The sequence below is a fragment of the Hylobates moloch genome, unplaced genomic scaffold (assembly GCF_009828535.3).
Source record: "Hylobates moloch isolate HMO894 unplaced genomic scaffold, HMol_V3 SCAFFOLD_18, whole genome shotgun sequence".
Lineage (NCBI taxonomy): Eukaryota > Metazoa > Chordata > Mammalia > Primates > Hylobatidae > Hylobates > Hylobates moloch.
The window spans coordinates 13,332,647-13,356,693 of NW_026652293.1; the positions used below are offsets into that span (position 1 = coordinate 13,332,647).

Sequence of the window (24,047 nt, forward strand, 5' to 3'; positions counted from 1 at the left end):
TGACCTGGGCTGGGAGGGATGGCCATGGGCTGAAGAGGTGGGGCTGGGTTGGGAGGATGGCCATGGAGAGGCTGGGATGGGAGGATGGCCATGGGCTGGAGAGGCTGGGCTGGGAGGCTGACCATGGAGAGGCTGGGCTGGGAGGCTGGCCATGGGCTGGAGAGGCTGGGCTGGGAAGATGGCCTAGGCTGGAGAGGCTGGGCTGGGAGGCTGGTCACGGGCTGGAGAGGCTGGGCTGGGAGGCTGGTCACGGGCTGGAGAGGCTAGGCTGGGAGGATGGCCTGGGCTGGGAGGATGGCCATGGAGAGGCTGGGATGGGAGGCTGGCCATGGGCTAGAGAGGCTGGGCTGGGAGGATGGCCATGGAGAGGCTCAGAACTCACCACAAGAGGTGGGAGAGAGGATGAAGGCTGGGAGCTGAGTGTGTGTCAGTGTGTGCGGAGGGGCTGGGGAAGGAGAGTGAGCATGCTTGCACAAGCATTCAGGGTGGAGAAGGCCAAGGAGAGAAAAAGGGAGTGAGCAGGCAGGTGGAGGCTACAAAAGTGGCCCTGTGCAGGGTGCTGGGTACTGCTGAGAGGCTGTCCTCTAGGGGTGCCTTGCAGGAACTGAGAGCCTAGGTCTGTCTTGAGGACCGTTGGGTGCAGAGTACACTTCTCTATGGCCTGGCAGGACTATCTGGGTCATAAATCACAGATTGTTTGCAACAACTAGGACCCTATCTACTCACATAGACCAAGACAAAGGGAAAGAGACTGCAGTAGGATGGGAGGTGGGAGTGGGGTTTGGCTGGGAGGGTCCAATGCTGCTGCATTGAGTGACAGGTGGCTCCTGCTCTCTAGCCACTTTAGGAGAACATGGTCCTGTACAAAGACCATTCTACAGGGAGCTCATTGGACATCAGGGTTCCATTCCAGCTCTAATGCTGGCCACCCTTACGCTTGTTATTCTGTTTACTTTTTTTTTGAGACAGTTTCGCTCTTGTTGCCCAGGCTGGAGTACAATGGCACAATCTCAGCTCACCGCAACCTCCACTTCCCGGGTTCAAGCAATTCTCCTGCCTCAGTCTCCCAAGTAGCTGGGACTACAGGCATGCGCCACCATGTCTGGCTAATTTTGTATTTTTAGTAGAGACGGAGTTTCTCCATGTTGGTCAGGCTGGTCTCGAACTCCCGACCTCAGGTGATCTGCCCGCCTTGGCCTCTCAAAGTGCTGGGATTACAGGCGTGAGCCACCCTGCCAGGCTACTTTTTTTTTTTCTTTTAAATCAATGCCCATCCTGCCTACAGTGGGGAGAATTCTCATGAGAGTAAAGTGAGATGGTAAATAGTATTCTGTGGCTGGATTCCGAGTACCCTTCAAGTCTCTGTTAGGATAGCACTCCCTCCAGGAGACCTCCTCAGACCCACAGTCTGGGTTAGGGGCCCACACTATGAGCTTCCATAGTAATTGATCCCTGAGATTGATTGTCGGTCCATTTACCTCTCTGGCTAAGCTAATGATCAGGACTGGTTGGTCCCTGTATCCTATCCCAGCATGGTTCCCGGCACCACGAGCAGTTCAATAAACCTTGGTTGGCTGAATAAGTGTCGCTGTTGAGTCACTGCAGAATATGATGCAATAGTTACTGATTTGCTTTTTATATAACAAAATAAAAAATTGAGAGGAGAAGAACAGAAGTAAAATCCAGAAGACTCAGCTGCTTGAGGCATGTTCCCACCCTGGACTTGCCAACTTTCACTGTAAAATTGCAACATATTAAGTATTCGTCAACTATGGACTTTGTGCCCATGGAATTTAATCTGCTACTTCCTCCCAGGCCAACACCTTGAGGCCAGAGGCAACAGAAAGAGGATTGAGTGAAGCAGGAAGCCTGCAAAGCCCTGGATTCCAATCCAGCTCTAGCTGCGAGGCGCTAGGCACGGGTCACTGCTCTGGAGCTCTGCTTGCTTGTCTGCAAAGTAAGTCAATGCGCTGCCTCGAACGCCCTTTGATTTTTATTTACCTGAAACACAAAACTTGTGAAGCCAGCGATACAGGCTTAGGCAGTCACCCTAAGAGCTGGCTAAGATTAGGCAGCAAACAATCTTTTGGCTACAATGTCTAGCAGGTACGAATACATTAAATCAAACATGTAAAATAGCATAATTTGTGCTGGATGCATGGCTACGTCTGCATGGGTCAGTGTGTGGGCACAAGACTAAATCAAGGCAAAGAGCCACCCTGATAGCTCACGGAGCTGGTTAAGCACCTGTGTCATCATTATGGTAAAACAGAATCAGAAAAAGTATATATGTGTGGTGGGGGAAGGCTGGTAGGGGAAAACCATTTATTGAATCATAGGTAAATTTTTTGTTTGCTGGCTGGGCGCGGTGGCTCACGTCTGTAATCCTAGCACTTTGGAAGGCCGAGGAGGGTGGATCACTTGAGTCCAGGAGTTCAAGACCAGCCTGGCCAACTTGGAGAAACCCTGTCTCTACTAAAAATATAAAAATTAGCCGGGTGTGGTGGCACACGCTTATAGTCCCAGCTACTTGGAAGGCTGAGGCATGAGAATTGTTTGAAGCTGGGAGGCAGAGGTTGCAGTGAGCTGAGATCATGCCACTGCACTCCAGCCTGTGTGATAGAGCAAGACTTGGTCAAAAAAACATTAAAAAAAAAAAAGTTTTTTGTTTGCTACTTTTGTAAAATTTCGTAGTGTATGATATATTTTCCATTGCAATGTATTTGTAGCACAATTGACTGACTATTGCCACCATCTCCTACTCTCTCTCCGTGGTTCCTAGCTCAAGCACATTCTCTCTTAAAATTGTAAAATTATACGTAAGCACCTTATAGTACGTTGTTACTAAGCCCTTGGCCTTATTTTATTTTTTTGAGACGGAGTCTAACTCTGTCGCCCAGGCTGGAGTGCAGTGGCACAGTCTCGTCTCACTGCAACCTCTGCCTCCTGGATTCAAGCAGTTCTCCTGCCTCAGCCTCCCAAGTAGCTAGGACCACAGGCATGTGCCACCACGCCCAGCTAATTTTTGTGTTTTCTGTAGAGACAGGGTTTCACCATGTTGGCCAGGCAGGTCTTGAACTCCTGACCTCTAGTGATTTGCCTGCCTCGGCCTCCAAAAACGCTGAGATCACAGGCGTGAGCTACTGAGCTCGGCCAATTTTAAATAAACCTAATGAACTACCTAATATGTTTAACTATTACACAGATACAGTATTTAATATGTACCTAGTGTGTATTAAAAACATAGAATAGCAAGTATTTCCAATTTTGTTATAGCATTAATGACCCTCCATTCTAAAATTAGTGTGCTTATTGAATTGTATAAGAAATATTTTCAGAAAAAATCAATTATTTAATATTTAAAGGGGTGAAAAAATTGTTTTTTTTTTTCTGATTTTTTTTGGGCCAGGTGTGGTGGGTCATGCCTGTAATCCCAGCACTTTGGAAGGCGGAGGTAGGTGGATCATCTGAGGTCAGGAGTTCGAGATCAGTATGGTGAAACCCCGTCTCTATTAAAAATACAAAATTAGCTGGATGTGGTAGTGGGCACCTGTAATCCCAGCTACTTGGAGGCTGAGGCAGGAGAATCACTTGAAGCCGGGAGGCAGAGGTTGCAGTGAGCTGAGATCATGCCACTGCACTCCAGCCTGGGCAAAAAGAGTGAAACTCCATTTCAAAAAAAAAAAAAAAAAAAAGGATATTTTTTATGGACACTTTTTGCTCATAGTCGTTGTAAGATGAACTTGTTGGCTATTCTTGGTATGTTATTCCACACCTCCTCTGTGTATTTATATTATTTAGTAGCTAAAAGTATCGTCTTCAATCGAGTATGTTTCAGAAGAAGGCAGCTCTGGTGGTTAATCCAATAATCAAAAGGATGGTTGGCTTTTCCTTCTGCACATTCCTTAAAAATCAGTGTGTATTTTGAGATGAGAACGAGCTATCATGTGTAGAAACTCTCTATTATTACTCTACACACTTTTGAAGAATAGATATTCCAAATCAAGAAAGAAACGTGTTGTAGGCTAATAAGTTCATTAATGCATAAAAGAAAAAAAATAAGCCTATTTCATTAGAACAGTGTTTAACATTATACAGAAATAAGCTGTGTCCTTTGTTTGCAGAGAACAATAGCGCAATCCTCTGTGTGAAGATGATTTATCTCTTGCTAAACCACCCTAACTGTTTATGACAGCAAAAAGACAGGTATCATTAACCTTAGGTGTTGACAATTTAGAATTCATGGGAATGAGTTAGAAAAACGATAGACGGGTCCCACCCCTGAGTTTGTGGAGGGCAGATGAATCCCTGTGAACCATCACCACTCATGCCTCACGTTACCAGAAAAGAGTTCCCCTTGAATTTTCAGAGAGGGGGTTTGGTTTTATGTCCCCTACATCTGAAGTTGAAAAGAAAATTGTTTTGAGGAAAAACGGATCTATATTCCAATTGAAGTATTTTCCAAGGCCCTAGAATCAAGTTTATTTGTAAATCCATAATTTACTGAACCGTTTTACCTTCCTTGTAAGTGACTCATGTATAAATTAGTGATGGATTCTTGATTAATTTATTTTTGCTACTGTTCTTAGATTTTAAAAGCTTGCATTCCTCAAGATCACCCTCTTCATAAATACCTTCAATAAATTTCAGCACAGGATGATGGCTCAAGCCCTTTTATCCTTTGCAGAATGATATAATCGGGCATTATAAAGCAAATAAGAATTCAGTGACCCCAAAAATGTATTGGATTAAAACCTACCAATAAAAAATGAAGTGTTACCAGAGAAAATACTCTGCAGCTGTTCTTTGCTTTAGGTACACATAATAACAACATGAGTGTGGGGTATGGTCTGGTTTCAGCGTGGCATGCATTAATTCACATTTTAAAATCTTTTACATATGCTTATCTTCTTATGAGCATAGTGCAGTACTACATTAGATCTACTTAAAATCCATTGAGAGTATTGATTTTTTTCTTGAGAAAAATCAGCACAGTGAGATGGTCTCTCTCCTCGTATAAAGCCCATTAGAGAAAACCAGAATCGTGTTGATGTAAAGGAGAGTGTTTCCTAATGTACATGACATAACACTATGGTTCACAAGACTCAACTCTCTTTCAAATCTAATTAACTGATTCTGTCAAGCTTATATTCTAGCCCCTGTTTGCATGGTTATCACACCTCTGTCAACCCAAACTCCCCTATTTAGGAACTAGAAGTGACTAAGAAAGTGACTCATGAAAATATAACTATCTTAAAGATATTTTACCAACATGGTAATATTAAATCAAATAATTACATGAACTGTTGGAATTTCATTTGGACAATTTTTTAAAAGACAATTTTTAATTGCTATGAGACTGGAGTTTAAGAGTGGATGATTTAACTGAAATGTTTTAGTAAGACTGGATAGAGAAATCAAACACCCTGAATTCCCTTAATAGCAGTTATCATTCTGACATCTTCTTATTTTAAAGAAATTGCTGAAATTTTGACAAAACTAATGTGGATGGCTATAATTGAACTTGACAATATCTATATGGGGGAAGAGGTGAAATCACTATATTTAGAAACGAATGCTCCCATCCCACCCCAACTACATATTCAGGTTAAATGTGTGCACATCCTGGTAGCTGGAACATCTGTTTCTAGCTTGTTGTTCCTCTTGGCTGCTTTTCAATTGGATTTCCTCAAGCAGGTCCCAGGCTTGTCACTGCAGCCAGGGTCTGTTAACCATCACCACTGGTTCTACATTAAGTAGGAGGTTCAGGGCTAAGCTAATAACTCGCCTGCCTTTCTGACTGATCACAGTGATGTTCACCGTGGCCACTTATCATGCGGGCTCCTTTGGGAGGGTGCTCTTCTTTGTCTATACCTCTGGGTGGAATTGGTTTTCTTTCCCCTGGTTCCTGGAGTTACGTGTGAAAGACAAGGCTCATTGTCACTTCCATGGAGCGGCTGTGTGATGCTTTGCCCATGCATCCGCTGCACTCAAACATGAAACTCGCTCTGCCCTTTCTGCAGGACCTCTAAATATGATATGTGGTGATTCTCTTCTTCCTCCACTCTGAAAAACAAAAAAGAAACTATCACTGTATGTAGTTTACAGGAAACTAGGTTAGAATGAAACAGAGTCCTTTAGTGTTCTGAATCATGGTTATGATTTGGCATAAAATCACAAGTGGGAAGCGTTTGATGCTTATGGCATAGCAGTGTGTGGTCCACATCCAAGTGGTGAGGTGGGGGTAGGGTTGGAAGAAAAGAGGCAATTGCAAAGATGCTTAGACAATTTTCCAAAGGCCTTTAGACAGTTCAGTGGCTTCCACTTTATAAATGCTCCAGGCTGACTGTAGAAAAGGGGATGTCCAAATTCAAGGGCAGACAAAAAGCATTTAGAAAGTTTGCTAATTGACAAGGGGGACATAGTGAATTTGCTTCCCATTTCTACGTTCTAGGTGGCTTCTGAAGCAGCAAAGAAAGTTGGGTTTCATCTGGGACCTGATATCCTGGGGTTGACACCATCCTGTTGTGACTCCCACAGCTGATAAGCTTTGATAGAAATTGGCAGCTCCATCTGTCAAACTCTGCCATGACTTTTCTTTTTCTTTTTCTTTTCTTTTTTCTTGGAGACAGAGTCTCACTCTGTTGCCCAGGCTGGAATGCAGTGGCGCAATCTCGGCTAACTGCAACCTCCATCTCTCAGGTTCAAGCAATTCTCCTGCCTCAGCCTCCCGAGTAGCTGGGACTACAGGCGTGTGCCACCACTCCCAGCTAATTTTTGTATTTTTAGTAGAGACAGAGTTTCACAATGTTGGCCAGAATGGTTTCGATCTCTTGACCTTGTGATCGGCCCACCTCAGCATCCCAAAGTGCTGGGATTAAAGGCGTGAGCCACTGGCACCTGGCCAAACCCTACCCTGACTTTAAACCTGAAAAGTATTGCTTTCCCTAGGTTAAGGATTTGTAGGAAATTCTCTGGCCAAACCCTGCCCTGGTCCCTTGTATGGATCTATTGCAAGGTGAAAAATAGATATTGGATGGGTAATCACAAGAAGTAACAGCTCTGGTGTGATCAGATATGGCATTGAAGTATGGGAATAAGATCAGGATGCAGTGATATTGTGATACAGGTGGGTGTTCCTCTTTTTGGGAGTGGGGGTAATGGGGAGGGAGATGAATGTCATCCAGTTTTCTGACTACTGAAGTCATCAGTAAAGCCAGCATTGCTCTTACTAACTGTGATAAGAACAGATCTTTTGTTTTGATTTTATCTATCTCCTTTGCTTACCAGTTTTATAAGCACTTCCGGAAAAGCATCCAACTTTTTGCAATTGTAGTTGTTAAAATCTGCTCATTCGCTTGAATTTTTAAAGCACAGAATTTCATTGTTAGAGTGGTCTGAGCTTTAGAGAGAAAATAAATTGATGACAGACAATCAGTGAAAAATTTTAGCGGTTTGGGGGCGAGATTGTGATTTCCTTTTTGATCTTGCAGGCAAGGAAAAAAAAAGCAACTGCTGATATTGGTGATTAGGCAGAAGATGCTGGGTAATATTTACTGAGCGCTTACTAGGAAGCTTGCCTGGTTCCATGTGCTTTACCTGCATTAACTTCCCTCAGTTCTCCCAAGAATCCCACGAGATCTCTGTTGCCTTTATATGAACCAAGCTAAAACGTTCGTCAGCACAGCAAGTTTCTACTTCTCCTGTTTAAAGAAAATCTGAAAAATACCTGGATCCTTCCCTCCCGTCAGCCCCCATCTCATCCATCCTCTTATGAACTGAGGGAATCTTTTATCATAGGCAAGTATAGGGTAAACTTGAGAAAAACCTTGAAGAAAGATTATGTAAGTTGAAAATCACCTAAAACGGCAGTTTTAGTCCTCCGCTTTGCAGAAGAAATGAAAATATCTGGAGGAGGGAGAACAGCAGCAGAGAGAGACTGTAGGAAAGGAAAAACAAATGGCCGATAAATGTGGTCTTGAAATGAACAAGTGCACAACAATTAAGATGATCCGTTTTATGATGCCTGGTGATGTCACCCTATCATTCTATTACAGTGACTTTCCACTTTCATTTTGGGACAGATGCAATTTTATATAATAACAATGAAAGAGTTACCCTAAGAACAATAATATGTAAACATCATGTCTAAATTCAGACTATCTCCACATACTGCAGGGAAAGCAGAAGAGTGGAGAAAATGCATATTCTAAGCTAGCAGTATTAATTCAAACTCTTTATCTTTAAAAATATTTTGTTTTTGGCCGGGCCCGGTGGCTCACGCTTGTAATCCCAGCACTTTCGGAGGCCGAGGCGGGCGGATCACGAGGTCAGGAGATGGAGACCACGATGAAACTCCTTCTCTACTAAAAAAATACAAAAAATTAGCCGGGCGTGGTGGCGGGCGCCTGTAGTCCCAGCTACTCGGAGAGGCTGAGGCAGGAGAATGGCGTGAACCGGGGAGGTGGAGCTTGCAGTGAGCCGAGATTGCGCCACTGCACTCCTGCCTGGGTGACAGAGCGAGACTCCGTCTCAAAAAAAAAAAAAAAAAATTCGTTTTTAATTATTTTATAAACTACATATATGGGGACAGGTGCAGTGGCTCATGCCTGTAATCCCAGCACTTTGGGAGGCTGAAATGTTTGGATCACTTGAGCCCAGGAGTTTGAGACTAGCCTGAGCAGCATGGTGAAAACCCATCTCTACAAAAAATACAAAAAATTAACTGGGCGTGGTGGTGTACAACTGACTGTAGCCTCAGCTGCCCGGGAGGCTGAGGTGGGATATCAGAGCCCAGTCGGTTGAGGCTGCAGTGAGCCATGATTGTGCCACTGTACTTCAGGCTGGGTAACAGTGTGAGAGCCTGTCTCAAAAAAAAAAACAAAAAAAAAAACCAACTACATATATGATCTCATTGATAATAATAGCAACTACTCATATTTTCTTTTTATTGTCATCCTATTTTAGAACTTTGTTTTACTTTTACGTAGTTCTTCTCAAGCACCAGATTCAATGTCCTGCCCTACTTTTTCTTTCTCTTTAGTGTTATATCTTTTTTGTTTGTTTGTTTGAGACAGGGTCTTGGCTCTGTCGCCCACGCAGGAGTGCAGTGGTATGATCACAACTTATTGCAACTTACATCTCCTAGGCTCAAGTGATCCTCCTACCTCAGCCTCCCAAGTATCTGGGACTACAGGCCCATGCCACCACACCTGGTTAATGTTCGTATTTTTTATAGAGATGGGGTTTCACTATGTTGCCAAACCTGGCCCGAACTCCTGGGCTCAAGCAATCCACCCTCCTCAGCCTCCCAAAGTGTTGGGATTACAGGCATGAGCCACCTTGCTCAGCCCTAGTGTTGTATCTGTCTGAATTTGAATTAATATGGTTAGCTTAGAATATGCATTTGCTATGGTCTTAAGTATGATTCAAATACAAGATTAAAAAATTTTTTTAGGTCAACGCGGTGGCTCATGCCTGTAACCCCAACACTTTGAGAGGCTGAGGCGGGTGGATTACCTGAGGTCAGGAGTTTGAGACCAGCCTGGCCAACATGGTGAAACTCCCATCTCTACTAAAAATACAAAAAATTAGCTGGGTGTGGTGGCGGGTGCCTGTAATCCCAACTACTCGGGAGGCTGAGGCAGGAGAATTGCTTGAACCCAGGAGACGGAGGTTGCAGTGAGCCAAGATCATGGCACTACACTCCAGCCTGGGCAACAAGAGTGAAACTCCGTCTCAAAAACAATTTTTTTTTAATTGACACATAATAATCATGCATATTTATGGAGTACATAGGGAGGTGATTATACATGATGTACAGTGATCAAATCAGGACAATTAGCATATCCAGCATCTCAAACATTCATCATCTGTTTGTATTGGGAACACTTAATATCCTCCTTCTAGATACTTGAATTTCTATTTTTTATTTTTTTTTTGAGACGGAGTCTTTCTCTGTCCCCCAGGCTGGAGTGCAGTGGCGCGATCTCGGCTCACTGCAAGCTCCGCCTCCCGGGTTCACGCCATTCTCCTGCCTCAGCCTCCCGAGTAGCTGGGACTACAGGCGCCCGCCAACACGCCCGGCTAATTTTTTGTATTTTTAGTAGAGACGGGGTTTCACCATGTTAGCCAGGATGGTCTCGATCTCCTGACCTCGTGATTCACCCGCCTCGGCCTCACAAAGTGCTGGGATTACAGGCTTGAGCCACCGCGGCCGGCTGATACTTGAATTTCTATATATTATTATTAACTATAGTCATTCTACAGTGCTAGAAAACACTAGAACTTATTCCTCCTATCTAGCTGTAATTTTGTATCCTTTAACAAATCTCTTCCTGTCCTGCCCTTCTCTCGCCCCTTCCCAGCCTCTAGTAGCCTCTTTTCTACTTTTTACTTCAATGAGATCAACTTTTTTTTTAAGCTTCCATATATGAGTGAGAACATGTGGTGCTTAACTTTCTGTTCCTAGCTTATTTCACTTTTAAAGACAAGATTTTTAATGGCTACATAATATTCTATCTAGCAGATGGTCCAGAGTTACTCCATAGCTAGATTTTGAGAATATCTGCAATGTCTTACTGGCAACTATGTTTGTAGATACAAATGTTTTAAAAGCCAGAATAACTATGTCGTAGTCCCAGAATTGCTAAGTTTAAATGTTGTGCATAGTTGGAAAAATCTAACATTCTTTAATTTTCAATAAGAAATAAGAAAGAAAGCTTTCTCGCCTGGTTTTAATTTAGCAGAGGAGTTAAAAACTTTACTAGAATAAAGTTGCTTATCTGACCCATGTTTTATTAATATATGGAGTGAGTCCTAGCTTAGAAACACTGAGGTGATAACTATGAAGAAAACTTAAAGTGAAAAAAGCATGATTTTATATCCTCTGTTCAATGCAAACACACTTTCCAGAATAAAAAAAAATTCTGACTTATCCTTATGTATCTATAAATTTGGCTCGTGAATGTGTATATCCTAGGGAAGATGGAAAAACAAAGAGGGTATATTAATAGGTCTGTAATGATATAAAATTTATTCTGGGGTGAGGCAAAACTTAATGGTTCATAAATAGCAAATTCATTATATTTTTAATACTCAAGTTATATTAACACCATATAACATCTTTATGGTACCATTAGAACCATTTAAATCCTTGACTCAACCTGAAAAACAAACATTTCCAAATCTTGGCCATGAAATGATTAGTCAAATAAAATGTTTTAATAAATATTATTGGATTAGAACATGGTTGGTTGGGTCATAAACTGTCTTATAAATGTTTTATGTCATCTGTTACACTGCATTTTTAAATGTTAACAAATTAATTTATTTTAAAGGCCACATCAAGGTGAAAACACCTTGTTTCCACTGGAGCATTAGGCAGCAGGACAATACATCATGGAACCATTTTTCATTCAGCCATACCACTGGCAGAACAGATGTTAAGACATAAAATGTGGTATGGTTTGTTAAATATTCATTTATAATTTGCATTCATTATTAAATTATGTGTTGGGCTAATCTTTAATCTTAAAAATACAGTGTCATGAAGCTCTCAGAATATATGATAAATATTTTATAATTTAGTGTTACTTTAAGTGTTGACTAGAATGTACACAAATGTTTGTCAGTAATGATCCTTAATTATTCCAAGGAGATTTGATCTGCATTGGTATTGAGTTCAATAATTCATTCAAGCCTTCAGGTCACTAAGAGAAATATCAGTTTGGGGATACCATCTCTTCTGTGACTAATGATGATTCAGCTACTTGCTTCTCATGGCAACACTGCCGTTCATTGCCTAAAACCATTTTAACATAGAGTGGTGACTTTGAGGATCTTATTTTTTAGTGGTCTCAAATGATTATCACAATAAACTTCACTTTTGGTTTAGAAGCTCGAGAGTAAAAATTCTTTAAGATTCAGTGCTTTGAATAGACTATCCTGGAATACAGTAAATTCTGGGCTTGAGAATTTCCTATGCTCGAATAGTCAAGTATTTGATTAAGCTCCATAGCTGTGATATTCAATTTGCATTTGGTAAGCTGAAAAAAGTGCAGCCATCATGAGAAAGCTGGATGTGGCGGAGTGGTGATTTGTATTATAGTAGCCTGGTAGCTGCCCAATGAACCATGTAAAAACAGTTCATTAAAATGTTTATGTGCTTGGCTGGTTAATGCAAAGAAAGCTTTATTGCAGCCTTACAAAACCTCGGTAACTTCAGGTTGGAGTCAGATCAACGCATTGTAATAACTCATGCATATGCTTCATCTCTCCTGGAGTGGAGAAAAGAACCAAGAAACTTCCTTTTCTTCCTTGTTTCTATCACCACATATTTTCAGATTTTAAAAATGAATCCAGACTTTCTTCCTTTTGGCTCTTCTTAAATCAATTAAAATAGTCCAAGTTCATTTATAGGCAATTTGTAACACTTCATAAAACCATGAAGTATTGTTTATAATAAAATCTAATCAACAAATATGTGATTACTGCATTTCACAGTAATCACATAAAAGTTAAATTTAAAAGTTAAATTTTTAAGGAATCTCAATTTTACTGAACATCAAAAACTAACCAGTATTAAACCAGAAAGCAGACATGCTAATATTTTTCAACTAGTGTCTCCCATTTTCTTAGGTAGTTTTGGGGATGCATAGACCTATTTTAAGCCCAGGAGGGTATGAGTAGGAGACTATCACTATGTGAGACTTTTAGATGTTGACATTTTAATAAATAGTTAACAGTTGGATCTACAAATAGAAATGATATTTTTAAAAAGCTCCCTTAAAGAAAATATACTCATTTTTAATAAAAAATTGATCTATATGGGTATTTACCTCCACAAGAGATACACAATTAGATTTTTAGATGGGAAGTAGTATTTCCGATTCATATATACAAAGTCTTCCAATAAATAATGACTTATTCATTAGTTTAGTATGTTGGACACTGCCTCACGAACAAGCACAAGAAGAAAACATGCTTTCAGGAGCGAAGCCAAAAGGTGATAAGATCATACAATAGTACAATATTAAGAAAGATATGGCAATACGTTTTCTTGCCTTCCCTTGCTATGTACACCACTATTTATTTTAACACGTGAACACACAGAGGAAGAGACCATAGACTACATGTTACCGTCAAAATGCATCAATTAAAATAGATGCTCCTTGAACACAGCAGACTGCCTCAAAATATTCTTAATGTTCTATGTATCAGCCAAGCCATGGCATTTGAAAATTGTCTTAATGGGCTTGTGAACATCGAAATCTCACCTTCCAGGCCGGGCGCGGTGGCTCAAGCCTGTAATCCCAGCACTTTCGGAGGCTGAGGCGGGCGGATCACGAGGTCAGGAGATCGAGACCATCCTGGCTAACACGGTGAAACCCCGTCTCTACTAAAAATACAAAAAATTAGCCGGGCGTGTTGGCGGGCGCCTGTAGTCCCAGCTACTCGGGAGGCTGAGGCAGGAGAATGGCGTGAACCCGGGAGGCGGAGCTTGCAGTGAGCTGAGATCAGCCACTGCACTCCAGCCTGGGTGACAGAGCGAGACTCCGTCTCAAAAAAAAAAAGAAATCTCACCTTCCCCACCTCCTGTAAGGTTGAAGAGTGGATGGCTCCTCCTAACTGACATTTGGAGATGTTTTTTTTTCCCTAATTCCTCAGACTGCCCAATCTAAAAGGGAAGTTCTTTTTTTGGAATTTGGTACTGCATCATGTAAAGATGAATTTGACTCTAACACACTGTCTGTGGAATATTGTATTATAAAAAGTATTCGTACTAAATTGAAAACAGTACCTAGCATAATGCCTTAGATATGATAGACACTAATTAAATATTTGAGTGGCTGAATGAATGTGGAGGGAGTGGTATTTTAATATTTGCTTTGAGATCCAGTGGCTGGGTCCTCTTATCTCAGAGTATGAGGTTGCAGGGAAGGAAAGGAAAGGAAAGGAAGAATCCATGAAGTAAAAGAAAAGAAGCCAAATATTTACCTGCTTTGGAGTGCTAACCTTCATAGCCCTCAGATATATGTAGAACACCATTTAAAATATTTGTTAGCACAGCTGGACATTAATCCTTCTTCTCTACGTAGATTGTTAAAGAAGATTTGGGGTTGTTGAGTTGGGTCTGAAGCTGCACCAGCTCAAGACCACTTAATTGAGAATCTCTTCTTATCATTTTAGATTGCACACCCCATCAATTTTATACAGGATTAGGAGGATGGAAGCTGTGGTGTGGCCTCTGGTTCATGATTATGGGTGGAGCATTGGTGTGCACTGACCCATATCTCACACCAGCCCTGCAGACATCAGTGGCCATACTTAGACTTGGATGATTGTTTTGGCTTCTGATGAGACCCAAAGCAAGTCAAGAATCTACTTATTTTTATTTTTTACCTTTTATTTATTTTTGAGATGTGGTCTACCTGTTTGCCCAGGCTGGTCTCAAACTCCTGGCCTCAAGTAATCCCCACCATCCGCCTGCAAAGCACTGAGGTTACAGGTGTGAGCCACTGTGGCTGGCCTAAGAATCTATTTTTAACAAATTTGTTTGACTAAAATCTGTATGTGTATGTAACTGTGGCTATGTGAGTACATGGCAGAGGGGATGGTATAAGAGGAGGAGAAAGAAGGACCTAGATTTCAACATCTGTATACCTATGATCATGGCTCTCCAATTTCTAGGATGGAAAAAGGGATCTCTGATAGTCTAATTAAGCTTCCTCATCTCTGCAAGCTTCAAAAAAGCTGAGTGGGGTGGAGAAGGGAGGGCTGGCTAACCATGTGGGTCTCCTCAAGTCCCCTCAGATTTAATTGCGAGCATAAATGGCCCCCAGTCCTGGAGCATATCAACTTGATGTGTATAATTGATAGCCAAACATTTTTTACAGGCTGTTAAATGGTAAGGCCACAGTGAAATGTATATAATGTTGATTAAAGTGATTTTTGTACAAAAGGGTCAGAGACATTAACAAGTTAAAAGAAAATGTGAGCTCTGTTCTTATTCCTCTAACCTTTGTTCGGGTTTTCCCATAATTGACACCACATGTTTACTATGCCTATTTTTGTCAAATGTAAGGCTGTTAGTATTCAATGTATTTAGAAGTGCTCTTGAGATTAAGGCAGTCACAGAGTGCTCAGAAAGGTAGATTTCAGATATTATCACAGCACATGGTAAAGAGAAAGATTTAAATAAACCCCTCCAGCTTGCCTTGTGTTAAATTGTCTGGCTCCTAAAGTAAAGGTAACTCTGAAAAGGATTAAAATGGACATCTAAATGATAATTACTGGGTAATTTTGTTTTGGTTATAATTTGTGGTGTTATTTTTATAAATGACATGAGACATAATATATTTTTCAGGGTTCTGCAATAGCCGAGCAACAAATGGAAGCTGTCAGAAAGTATTTGTAGGAACAGTTATGGAAGAAAGCTGCGAGGTTGTTGAAATGCTACACAGACTACATTTTTTTAGCCTATGCATGAATAGAATACTTTCCTAAAAATGTAATTGACTGTGGACGTGTGGCGTACAGCAAGCCCTCTGCCTAGGCTTTTGAAATCCTCTCATTTTCACTGATGCAAAACCGGCAAGGTGTCTTTCAAGGATCTTTTCAACTCGCCCTGTGTCATCACACGCACATTACTGAGCATTTGATGTTGTCTTACCTCCTGTTCTCTAGACCCGTCCCTCTTCCTCTTTCTTCCTGTCTTTTCTGTTCTGTCTGTGCTCTGGATCGCTCTGTGGCACCAAGGACACTGCAGGGGCTTTAGCTCCTGGTCTTTAACTGGCGGCACTCAAATCTACTGAGTTTACTGACCTCTGCCCGAGCCATGAACTGAGACCAACGAATAGACCACCCAAACTCCCAGCAACTAGCACATGGCAGTTGTGCAGGGCCCTTCCCATGCGGCATAATTTCGTGGAATTTCCCTCTCTCCTCATCTGGCTGTGATTATTTGCTGATTTGTAATTTTAGTTATTCATGTGCAAGTCTTATCTCCTTTGCCAGACTGTACGCTCCTGAGCAACATGCACTATGCTTGATGCATTTTGTGCGTCTTCTGTCCTTCCTGGGCTTGGCATGGTGCTCGGCACAACGTGGAAATTCAGTAGATATACTGTGAGTGAATTCATGACATTGAAGCTAGGAACACAGAATATCCTAAAGATAATCCAGGTATCAATGCCAGAGATTGGTCACATCCTGGCTAAATCCGTAGCTATTTAAACTAAGTTTCCAGTTCTTATTTCCATAGCTATGAAATCAAGAGGATATATATTTTAAAGTTTCCACAATATCTTGTTTTCAGAGATTTGAAATCAAGATGTTATATCTTCTTCCATTGAGTAGGAAATAGCTCTCACGCCCTGCTGTGGCAGTACAAGGCTGAAGGAGTTATAATGATCCTTGAACTCAAGTCTCCTGATAACACATTTTATTAACTGGTAGGAGACTAGAATAAGACTTGTGGGTGAAACTAGTATGTCTCAAGCAATTCTAATTTCCAGGCACAGAAACTGTATTTTGTAGCAGCAGAATTTTATTTGAGAAGTGACTTTACTAGGGGAAGTCCTACCAATTGTTTAATTTCTTTTTCACCCTAAATGATAGGAAAAGGGGAATTCGTATAGCCTCAAATACTCAAAGATATTTATCTTGATAAACAGGAAGCACACTAGGGTTGCATTTTGTTTGCTTAATGGCAATTTTTGGGAAATACACAAGAAACTAAACAACTATGTTTATGAACGTTTTTAACTTTTCCAATCTTTCTTGATTCTTTCTTTCTCACTACATAGAGATTTAGAATAATAAAATCAGTTATTGCAATAATTAAAATGGTTTGAAAAAATCAGTACTTTTCCACTTATTTTGCTTTCCAGAAAAAGAACTCATGTGTTCCAAATTATATTTTTCCTCAATTTCTGTTCAGTCCTTCATATTACATTTTAATTGGGATAAAAATTTTTTTCAATTCACAAGCTCATCAATTCAGGGGAGATATTTCTAATATAAGTTATAAGAGCAAACATTCAAGAAAACTGAAGTTGGAAACATGTTTGTGTCTTTTTTCCATGACTAACCCATGTCTATCCTCTATGAAATTGATGTCAAAAAAGTATTATATATTTTCAGTAGGAAATAGAAGGCTGCCCTCTACTATCCTTGTCAGGACGTCGTATCCCTTTAATCATACTTTTCATTTCAGTACATTGAAATTTCCGTTACCAAGGACAACATCATAAATAAAAGTGTTTGTGAAATTTTACCTGCAGCTTCCTAACTTTGTGCATTAAGCATGAGACTAGCAGAGAGGTGGTCAAATGTGAAAATTTATAATCATTTATTACGTACGGCTGAAGCAAGAAGGGAATAAAAGCGTGAAGGCATACATCTATAAACGGAAGCCGAAAACCTTAAATGAAAAGTAAAGTGAATTTCTGTGTCTTGTCATAAAGTAATGAGAAGCTAGAGCTTTTATTCATAGCAACCCAAGATGCATTTACTCTCAATCTAGCTTCAGCAGTAAACGCTTCCCTGATGTATTGCTTTGGACTTACAAAGAAATATTTGTGCTCTACATAATAGTATAGTTAGGAGAATTACTGCATGGTTGAGAAGATTCTATAAAGGTTTATAGCTGGTGGTGTTACTGTAATTTAATCACAATGTAGCTAATGTAGTACTTTAATATCACAGGTTACTTTTTTATTTACCATTTATTAGTAACTGACAGAGTCAATCATCTCTACATCATAAGCAAATCATGGAGGGATTCTATAGGAACCCTAAAATTCCAGGATAGATGTACTATGGCTGTTTTATACTACCACATTCCCTGTAATGAGCTAACCATCAAATTATTATTTAGATCTGTGAAATGTAAGGCAGGCTCCTTGTTCTCAGTCCATTGGCCAAAGAAAACTTGAGGACATTTTATGTCAGGAATACAATTAGCACCGCATGTCATTTATGCTCAGAAATAACTCATTGATCCAATTCTAGCAAAATCTAGAAGCATTTTCTGAAAAATGTTAAGGTATTTAGCTAAAATTTTTTCTATCTGTTCTATAATCTGTTCATGAACATTACCATAATGTTTTTTTTAAAGTTTCATACTAAGTTTTATTGTATGCTGCTGCCAGTGTATATAAAACAATTACCCTTGTGAAATAGAAATTCATGAAAATTCAGAGAGGTAGATGTTAAGGACTGACGAAAAGTAGAAGTTTGTATATTATGGCACATGTATTACAGGGATAAGCTTTTGTACAGGCTTCAAATGTAGCTCTCTTGAATATTCACTGGATCATAAGGAGTAGTTTGGGAAACCTTTGAAAGATTCATTTTACTACAGAAAGGAACAGACTTTCTGGGGTCTGAAGGGATTTGTACTTGAAGATACTCCAGTCAGCACAGGGTCATGTTGAGCATTCTGCAGACAGAATTGTTTCAAGTCTGCAGCTGCCTGGGAAACTTTTATGCGGTTGAGTCCGGCCTCCAGCCGGAGCTGTTGAACCACTTTCTTCATAGCGGCGATGCTGGAGGAGCCAGACATGGTGCACGCGACTGCCGGGCCGATTCGTGGGTTGGTGGGTCGTCGTGGGTCGGCTGGGCCAGACAACTCCATTACCATAATGTTAAGCTTAAACCAATGCTTTGTCATTAGGATTTTTAAATGAAAAGTATGTTTTTATACCTGAAAACAAAATACAAATGCTTTTGTCATTTCTGTTTACATACATTGCTCTCTTGATAGATTATAGATAGAAAGATAAACAGACATATAATTAGTTGTTACATAAACCATGTCACATTAATATGGTTGATGCCAGAAATATTAAGCAAGACTAGTAAGGAATGCTGCTAATGTCTGGAAACTGTGACACTGTGAAAAGTAGGACTGATGACATGTCTTAAGCCTAAATCTAGGTTTAGTTCTCTGACCTTGGACAAGTCTCTGACCTCCATGAATCTCAGTAGTTCCATCTGTAAAACAGGAATACTGGTATTTGTCCTACTGATCCCGCTAGACTGTTGTGAAAATCCAATAAGATATTGTATGAGAAAACATCCTGCAAACTGAAGAGTACACAAAGCATCAATAGTTTGGACATAAAAGGCTATAAATAAATGTAGAATTGAGTGTTCAAAGCAGGTACTTTTTTTTTTTTCCCCCAGAGTTTCGCTCTGTCGCCCAGGCTGGAGTACAATGGCACGATCCTGGCTCAATGCAACCTTCGCCTCCTAGGTTCATGTGATTCTCCTGCCTCAGCCTCCCAAGTAGCTGGGATTATAGGCACGTGCCACCATGCCTGGCTAATTTTTGTATTTTTAGTAGAGACAGGGTTTCAGCATGTTGGTAAGGCTGGTCTTGAACTCCTGACCTCAGGTGATCCACCCGCCTCGGCCTCCCAAAGTGTTGGGATTACAGGTGTGAGCCACTGTGCCTGGCCCAAAGCAGGTACTTTTAATATAATATGTGAATAGTTTTTATCACAAAGAGGGTAGAAAGCCATGTGAAAAAAAAGTTCTGTATCTTACCTAATATGTATTGTGCACCTACTATGTACCAGGCACTGACAGAACCTATTGCACTAAGAATAGTTGATCAAAGTCTCCAAAAGGACAATGAATTGAAACTAGGTTCAATGTTAGTGATAACCAAGTCCCAATCATCTCTTCTAGAGCCTTTACACTTGCTACTATAGGCCACTCTCTTTCAGCGTGATTAGATTTTCTAAATTTTTTAATTATTGGGAATTTACACACCCTAAAATTCTCCGTAGGCCTTCAACTCGCCTAGGGCTAGGCTCACGTGAAGTAGTTGGGCTATAACTTAGTGACAGTGGCTGATCTCTAGTTTGGTAGGTGATACTTCTGGAAATAAAAATAGCTCTGCTCAGAAGCACAACTTTAGATTAACAACTCAAAGAAAGAGAGACAGTCTTCGGGTAACTGAAGTGACCGTTCACTTGAGAACAGAAATGTCAACATAGGCATGGGCTTTATTGATTTTTTTCGTGGATGTTATTTATTTCCTTGTGCCTGGAATATCCTCCTCTTTGTTTGTCGAAGTCTTGCTATTTCTTCAAGGTCCAGTTGAAAGGTTACTTCCTCCATAAAATCTTCCTGTCTGCCCCTTCTATTCCATCACCTGATCTCTCACTTATAAGTCTAAAATTTTGCTCTATATTACAGTTATTTCCATGTCATTGTTTATTATACTTTAATTTTTTCAAGGCAATGACAAGTAGACTTCATCTTTGAGCTCCTTTTGGCTTTTGGTACCATGTCTTAAACAAGAAGCCACCCAAATTGTCGTTGAATTTAATTACCGCCACTTTTTAAAAATTGTCTGACATAGGTATGTATAAAACTATTAGGACTTTCTTGGTGTTGGTTACTTTAAAAATAAGAGCTAAAGCTAGCTGTTTTAGGCACTATAAAACAGTGGAGTATTGGTTTTGTTTTTATTTTATGAAATTAATTTTAGGCCAGGCACGGTGGCTCATGCTTGTCATCTCAGGACTTTGGGAGGCCGAGGAGGGTGGATTACCTGAGGTCAGGAGTTTGAGACCAGTCTGACCAACATAGTGGAACCCTATCTCTGCTAAAAACACAAAAATTAGCCAGATGTGGTGGCAGGTGCCTGTAATCCCACCTACTTGGGAGGCTGAGGCAGGAAAATCTCTTGAACCTGGGAGGCAGAGGTTGCAGTGAGCCGGGATCATGCCATTGCACTCCAGCCTGGACGACAGAGCAAGACTCCATCTCAAAAAAAAAAGAAAAGAAATTAATTTTAAAGATCACCAAATTTTATACTTCAAATGCAGCCTACTGTTATTCTGTTTTTCTCCTTTTTGGTAAATTTTGAGTGTACTATCTACTCTTCATATTGTACATTTTACCACACATTCTTTAGTAAAAAGCAGCAGTAAGGCAAGGTACAGTGGCTCATACCTGTAATCCCAGCACTTTGAGAGGTCAAGGCAGGAGGATTGCTTGAGCCCAGGAGTTCAAGACCCGCCTGGGCATAATGGTGAGACCCTGTCTCTACAAATTTTTGTTAAAAAATTAGCTGGGTGTGGTGGCATGCACCTGTAGTCTCAGCTGCTTTGGAGGCTGAGGCAGGAGGATTGCTTGATCCCATTAGGTCTAGGCTGCAGTGAGCCATGTTCATGGCACTGCATTCCAGCCTGGGCAACAGAGAGAGATCCTGTTTCCAAAAACACCAAAACCAAAAACATCAGTTCTGGCCAGGCGCTGTGGCTCATGCCTGTAATCCCAGCACTTTGGGAGGCCAAGGCGGGAAGATCATTTGGGGTCAGGAGTTTGAGACCAGCCTGGCCAACATGGCGAAACTTCATCTCTATTAAAAATACAAAAAATTAGCTGGGCACGGTGGCTCGTGCCTATAGTCCCAGCCACTTGGGAGAGTGAGACATGAGAATTGCTTGAACCGGGGAGGCGAGGTTGCAGTGAGCCAAGATTGCGCGACTGCACTCCAGCCTGGGCCATAGAATGAGACTTTGTCTCAAACAAACAAACAAACAAACAAAAAACCTCACTAGTTCTGCCTCAAAAGGTCTTCCTATGTTTGCAGTACTGTGCTGAGTACGGAAGGGGATTCAAGGGAAGTAGAAGATGAAATACCTTCCTGGGCCTCAGCTGTCTTAGAATTAGCACAGGTCTCAGGGGTCAGCCCTCTGTTGAGACAAAACGTTGTGAAGATCCTTGCTAGGTGTAGATACCACATGATTTCTATCTGATGAAATATCAAAGAAAAAAAAACTAAGGACACGACTGTGACTAATATGTGTCGAATATTTTGCTTAAGGTTGAGAAATAGGCAGACAATGAGAATAGATGGAGAACCCACTTGGTCCCACATTTCCAGCCTCGCTGTGGGTGAAGGCACGTTATCTCCTTTCTAGAATATTGAACATTTTATGTTAGAAGCAAGAGAGTACAGAGCTATAGCAAAATAGGACTGATAAAATATGCCCAAATCCTTTCTGAGTTTATTTTCTAACCACTTTCTAATATATTTATATTCCTATTACTATAAGATATAGAAATAAACTTAAATATTTGTGTTAGTGATAACAATCACAATTTAGTAAAAACCAAAACAAAAACCCCAACCGTTTGGGAAGTTCTGTGTAATACACCAGCTTTTTAAAAATAATGAGCAGACGGCCGGGCGCGGTGGCTCACGCTTGTAATCCCAGCACTTTGGCAGGCCGAGGCGGGTGGATCACAAGGTCAGGAGATCGAGACCACGGTGAAACCCCGTCTCTACTAAAAATACAAAAAATTAGCCGGGCGTGGTGGCGGGCGCCTGTAGTCCCAGCTACTCGGAGAGGCTGAGGCAGGAGAATGGCGTGAACGCGGGAGGCGGAGCTTGCAGTGAGCCGAGACTGCGCCACTGCACTCCAGCCTGGGCGACAGAGCGAGACTCCGTCTCGAAAAAAAAATGAGCAGAAATTTATTGGCTCATAGTTCTGGAGGCTAGAAAGTCCAGGGTCAAGGTGCTGGCAGGTTTGGTGTGTGCTGTGGGCCGGGCTTCCACTTCTAAGATGGCGTCTTGAATGCTGCATCCTACGGGGGCGCGGGGGAAGAACACTGTTCCTCACATGACAAATGAGTGGAAGAGTAAACAGAGGGCGAGGGAAGGGAGGGGAGTAAACTCACATTTTCATAAGGAGCCCACTCCTGAGATAACAAACCCACTCCCGCGATAACGGCATTAATTTATTCATGAGGCAGAGCCCTCATGACCTAGCCACCTCTTGTTAGGCTCCACCTCCAAACACCGATGCGTTGGGGATTAAGTTTCCCACATATGAACTTCGGAGGACACATTCAAACGATAGCAGTGAGCCTTTTTACATCAGCTTTAATACCGACTGGATGTATGAGCCAAAGCATACCCCTAGATCCAGCTGAGTGAGTATCTATTTTCACACCTATACAAATAAAATATAACATTTTCATTGATTCATAATGTATTTCATGTGAAATGTCTGACTGTACCTTTAAAATTCAAAACGAAGATAGGCCAGTCACAGGGGTTCATGCCTGTAATTCCAGTACTTTGGGAGACTGAGGTGAGCTCAGGAGTTTGAGACCAGTTCGGGCAACATGGCGAAACCCTGTCTCTACAAAACTATACAAAAATTAGCCAGGTGTGGTAGTGTGTGCCTGTAGTCCCAGCTGCTTGAGAGGCTGAGGTAGGAGAATCAATTGAGCCTGGGAAGTCGAAGCTGCAGTGAGCTGTGATCACATCACTGCACTCCAGCTGGGGCAATAGAGTGAGACTCTGTCTCAAAAAAAAAAGAATAGATAAAATTTCAACAAATAATGATTAAGACAATTTAGTTTAGTTTAATAAAATTGTTGAAAGTCTACTTTTTGCCAGGTTATTTATTAGGTGTATTATGTTCATTGCACACACGTGCACCTCAAGGTGCACCATACAGGCTCAAGAATATTTGCCTGTATGTATGTACATGCATGTCTACAATTGTTCAGATGTTTTGGAAGATGTCAGAAAGAGAAAGATAACTAAGATGTGAAGTCTACCCTGGTGGAGGATTCGGATCACCCCAATGTCAAATAGCTCACCCCAAATGATGGAATAACGTAACATCTATGAGGGATTTTTGTTTGAGACGGAGTCTCGCTCTGTCTCCCAGGCTGGAGCGCAGTGGCCCGGTCTCGGCTCACTGCAACCTCTGCCTCCTGGGTTCAAGTGATTCATCTATGAGGGATTTTATTAGCAGTAAGTAGAGTCTCTCTGTATAATATTTGAGATATGTTTCCCAATTTCCTTTCATTTAGTAGTTTTTGTGTTTTAAATACTTATTGTCTTTTTTTTTTCTTATAACACCCTCATTTCAGCAACGTTTTTACTGTCTTTGACCGGAATCTGTTCTTTTGTGATTTCTTTTTTTATTTTTTTCAAAGCTTAGGAAATTATAATTTTTCCAAAGAGGCAATAAGTACGTCTGATTTTTCTATACTTTAACATT

At 41.0% G+C, this 24,047-nt stretch overlaps 1 protein-coding gene across 3 annotated transcripts; it reads right to left on the reverse strand.

Moving 5' to 3' along the window:
- Nucleotides 1-18,214: 18,214 nt before the first annotated feature.
- On the reverse strand, nucleotides 18,215-22,806 carry LOC116457866 (guanine nucleotide-binding protein G(I)/G(S)/G(O) subunit gamma-5-like). 3 transcript variants are annotated; one of them, XM_058430586.1, is made up of 3 exons: nucleotides 22,708-22,806; nucleotides 21,667-21,719; nucleotides 18,215-18,709 (listed from the first exon to the last, which is right to left on the reverse strand). In XM_058430586.1, exon 3 carries the CDS (start codon nucleotides 18,674-18,676, stop codon nucleotides 18,362-18,364), a length of 315 nt encoding a protein of 104 aa, XP_058286569.1. In that variant the 5' UTR covers nucleotides 18,677-18,709; nucleotides 21,667-21,719; nucleotides 22,708-22,806; the 3' UTR covers nucleotides 18,215-18,361. The 3 variants fall into 3 exon arrangements, with proteins under 3 accessions (XP_058286569.1, XP_058286568.1, XP_032609733.2); XM_058430585.1 differs by lacking the exon at nucleotides 22,708-22,806 and having other exon boundaries at nucleotides 21,667-21,732; XM_032753842.2 differs by lacking the exons at nucleotides 21,667-21,719; nucleotides 22,708-22,806 and adding an exon at nucleotides 18,958-19,004.
- Between the last annotated feature and the right edge of the window lie 1,241 nt (nucleotides 22,807-24,047).

Bases quoted from the DNA above. Each gene is read 5' to 3' on its own strand.
- LOC116457866 (XM_058430586.1), bottom strand. From the start codon at position 18,676: ATGACAAAGCATTGGTTTAAGCTTAACATTATGGTAATGGAGTTGTCT.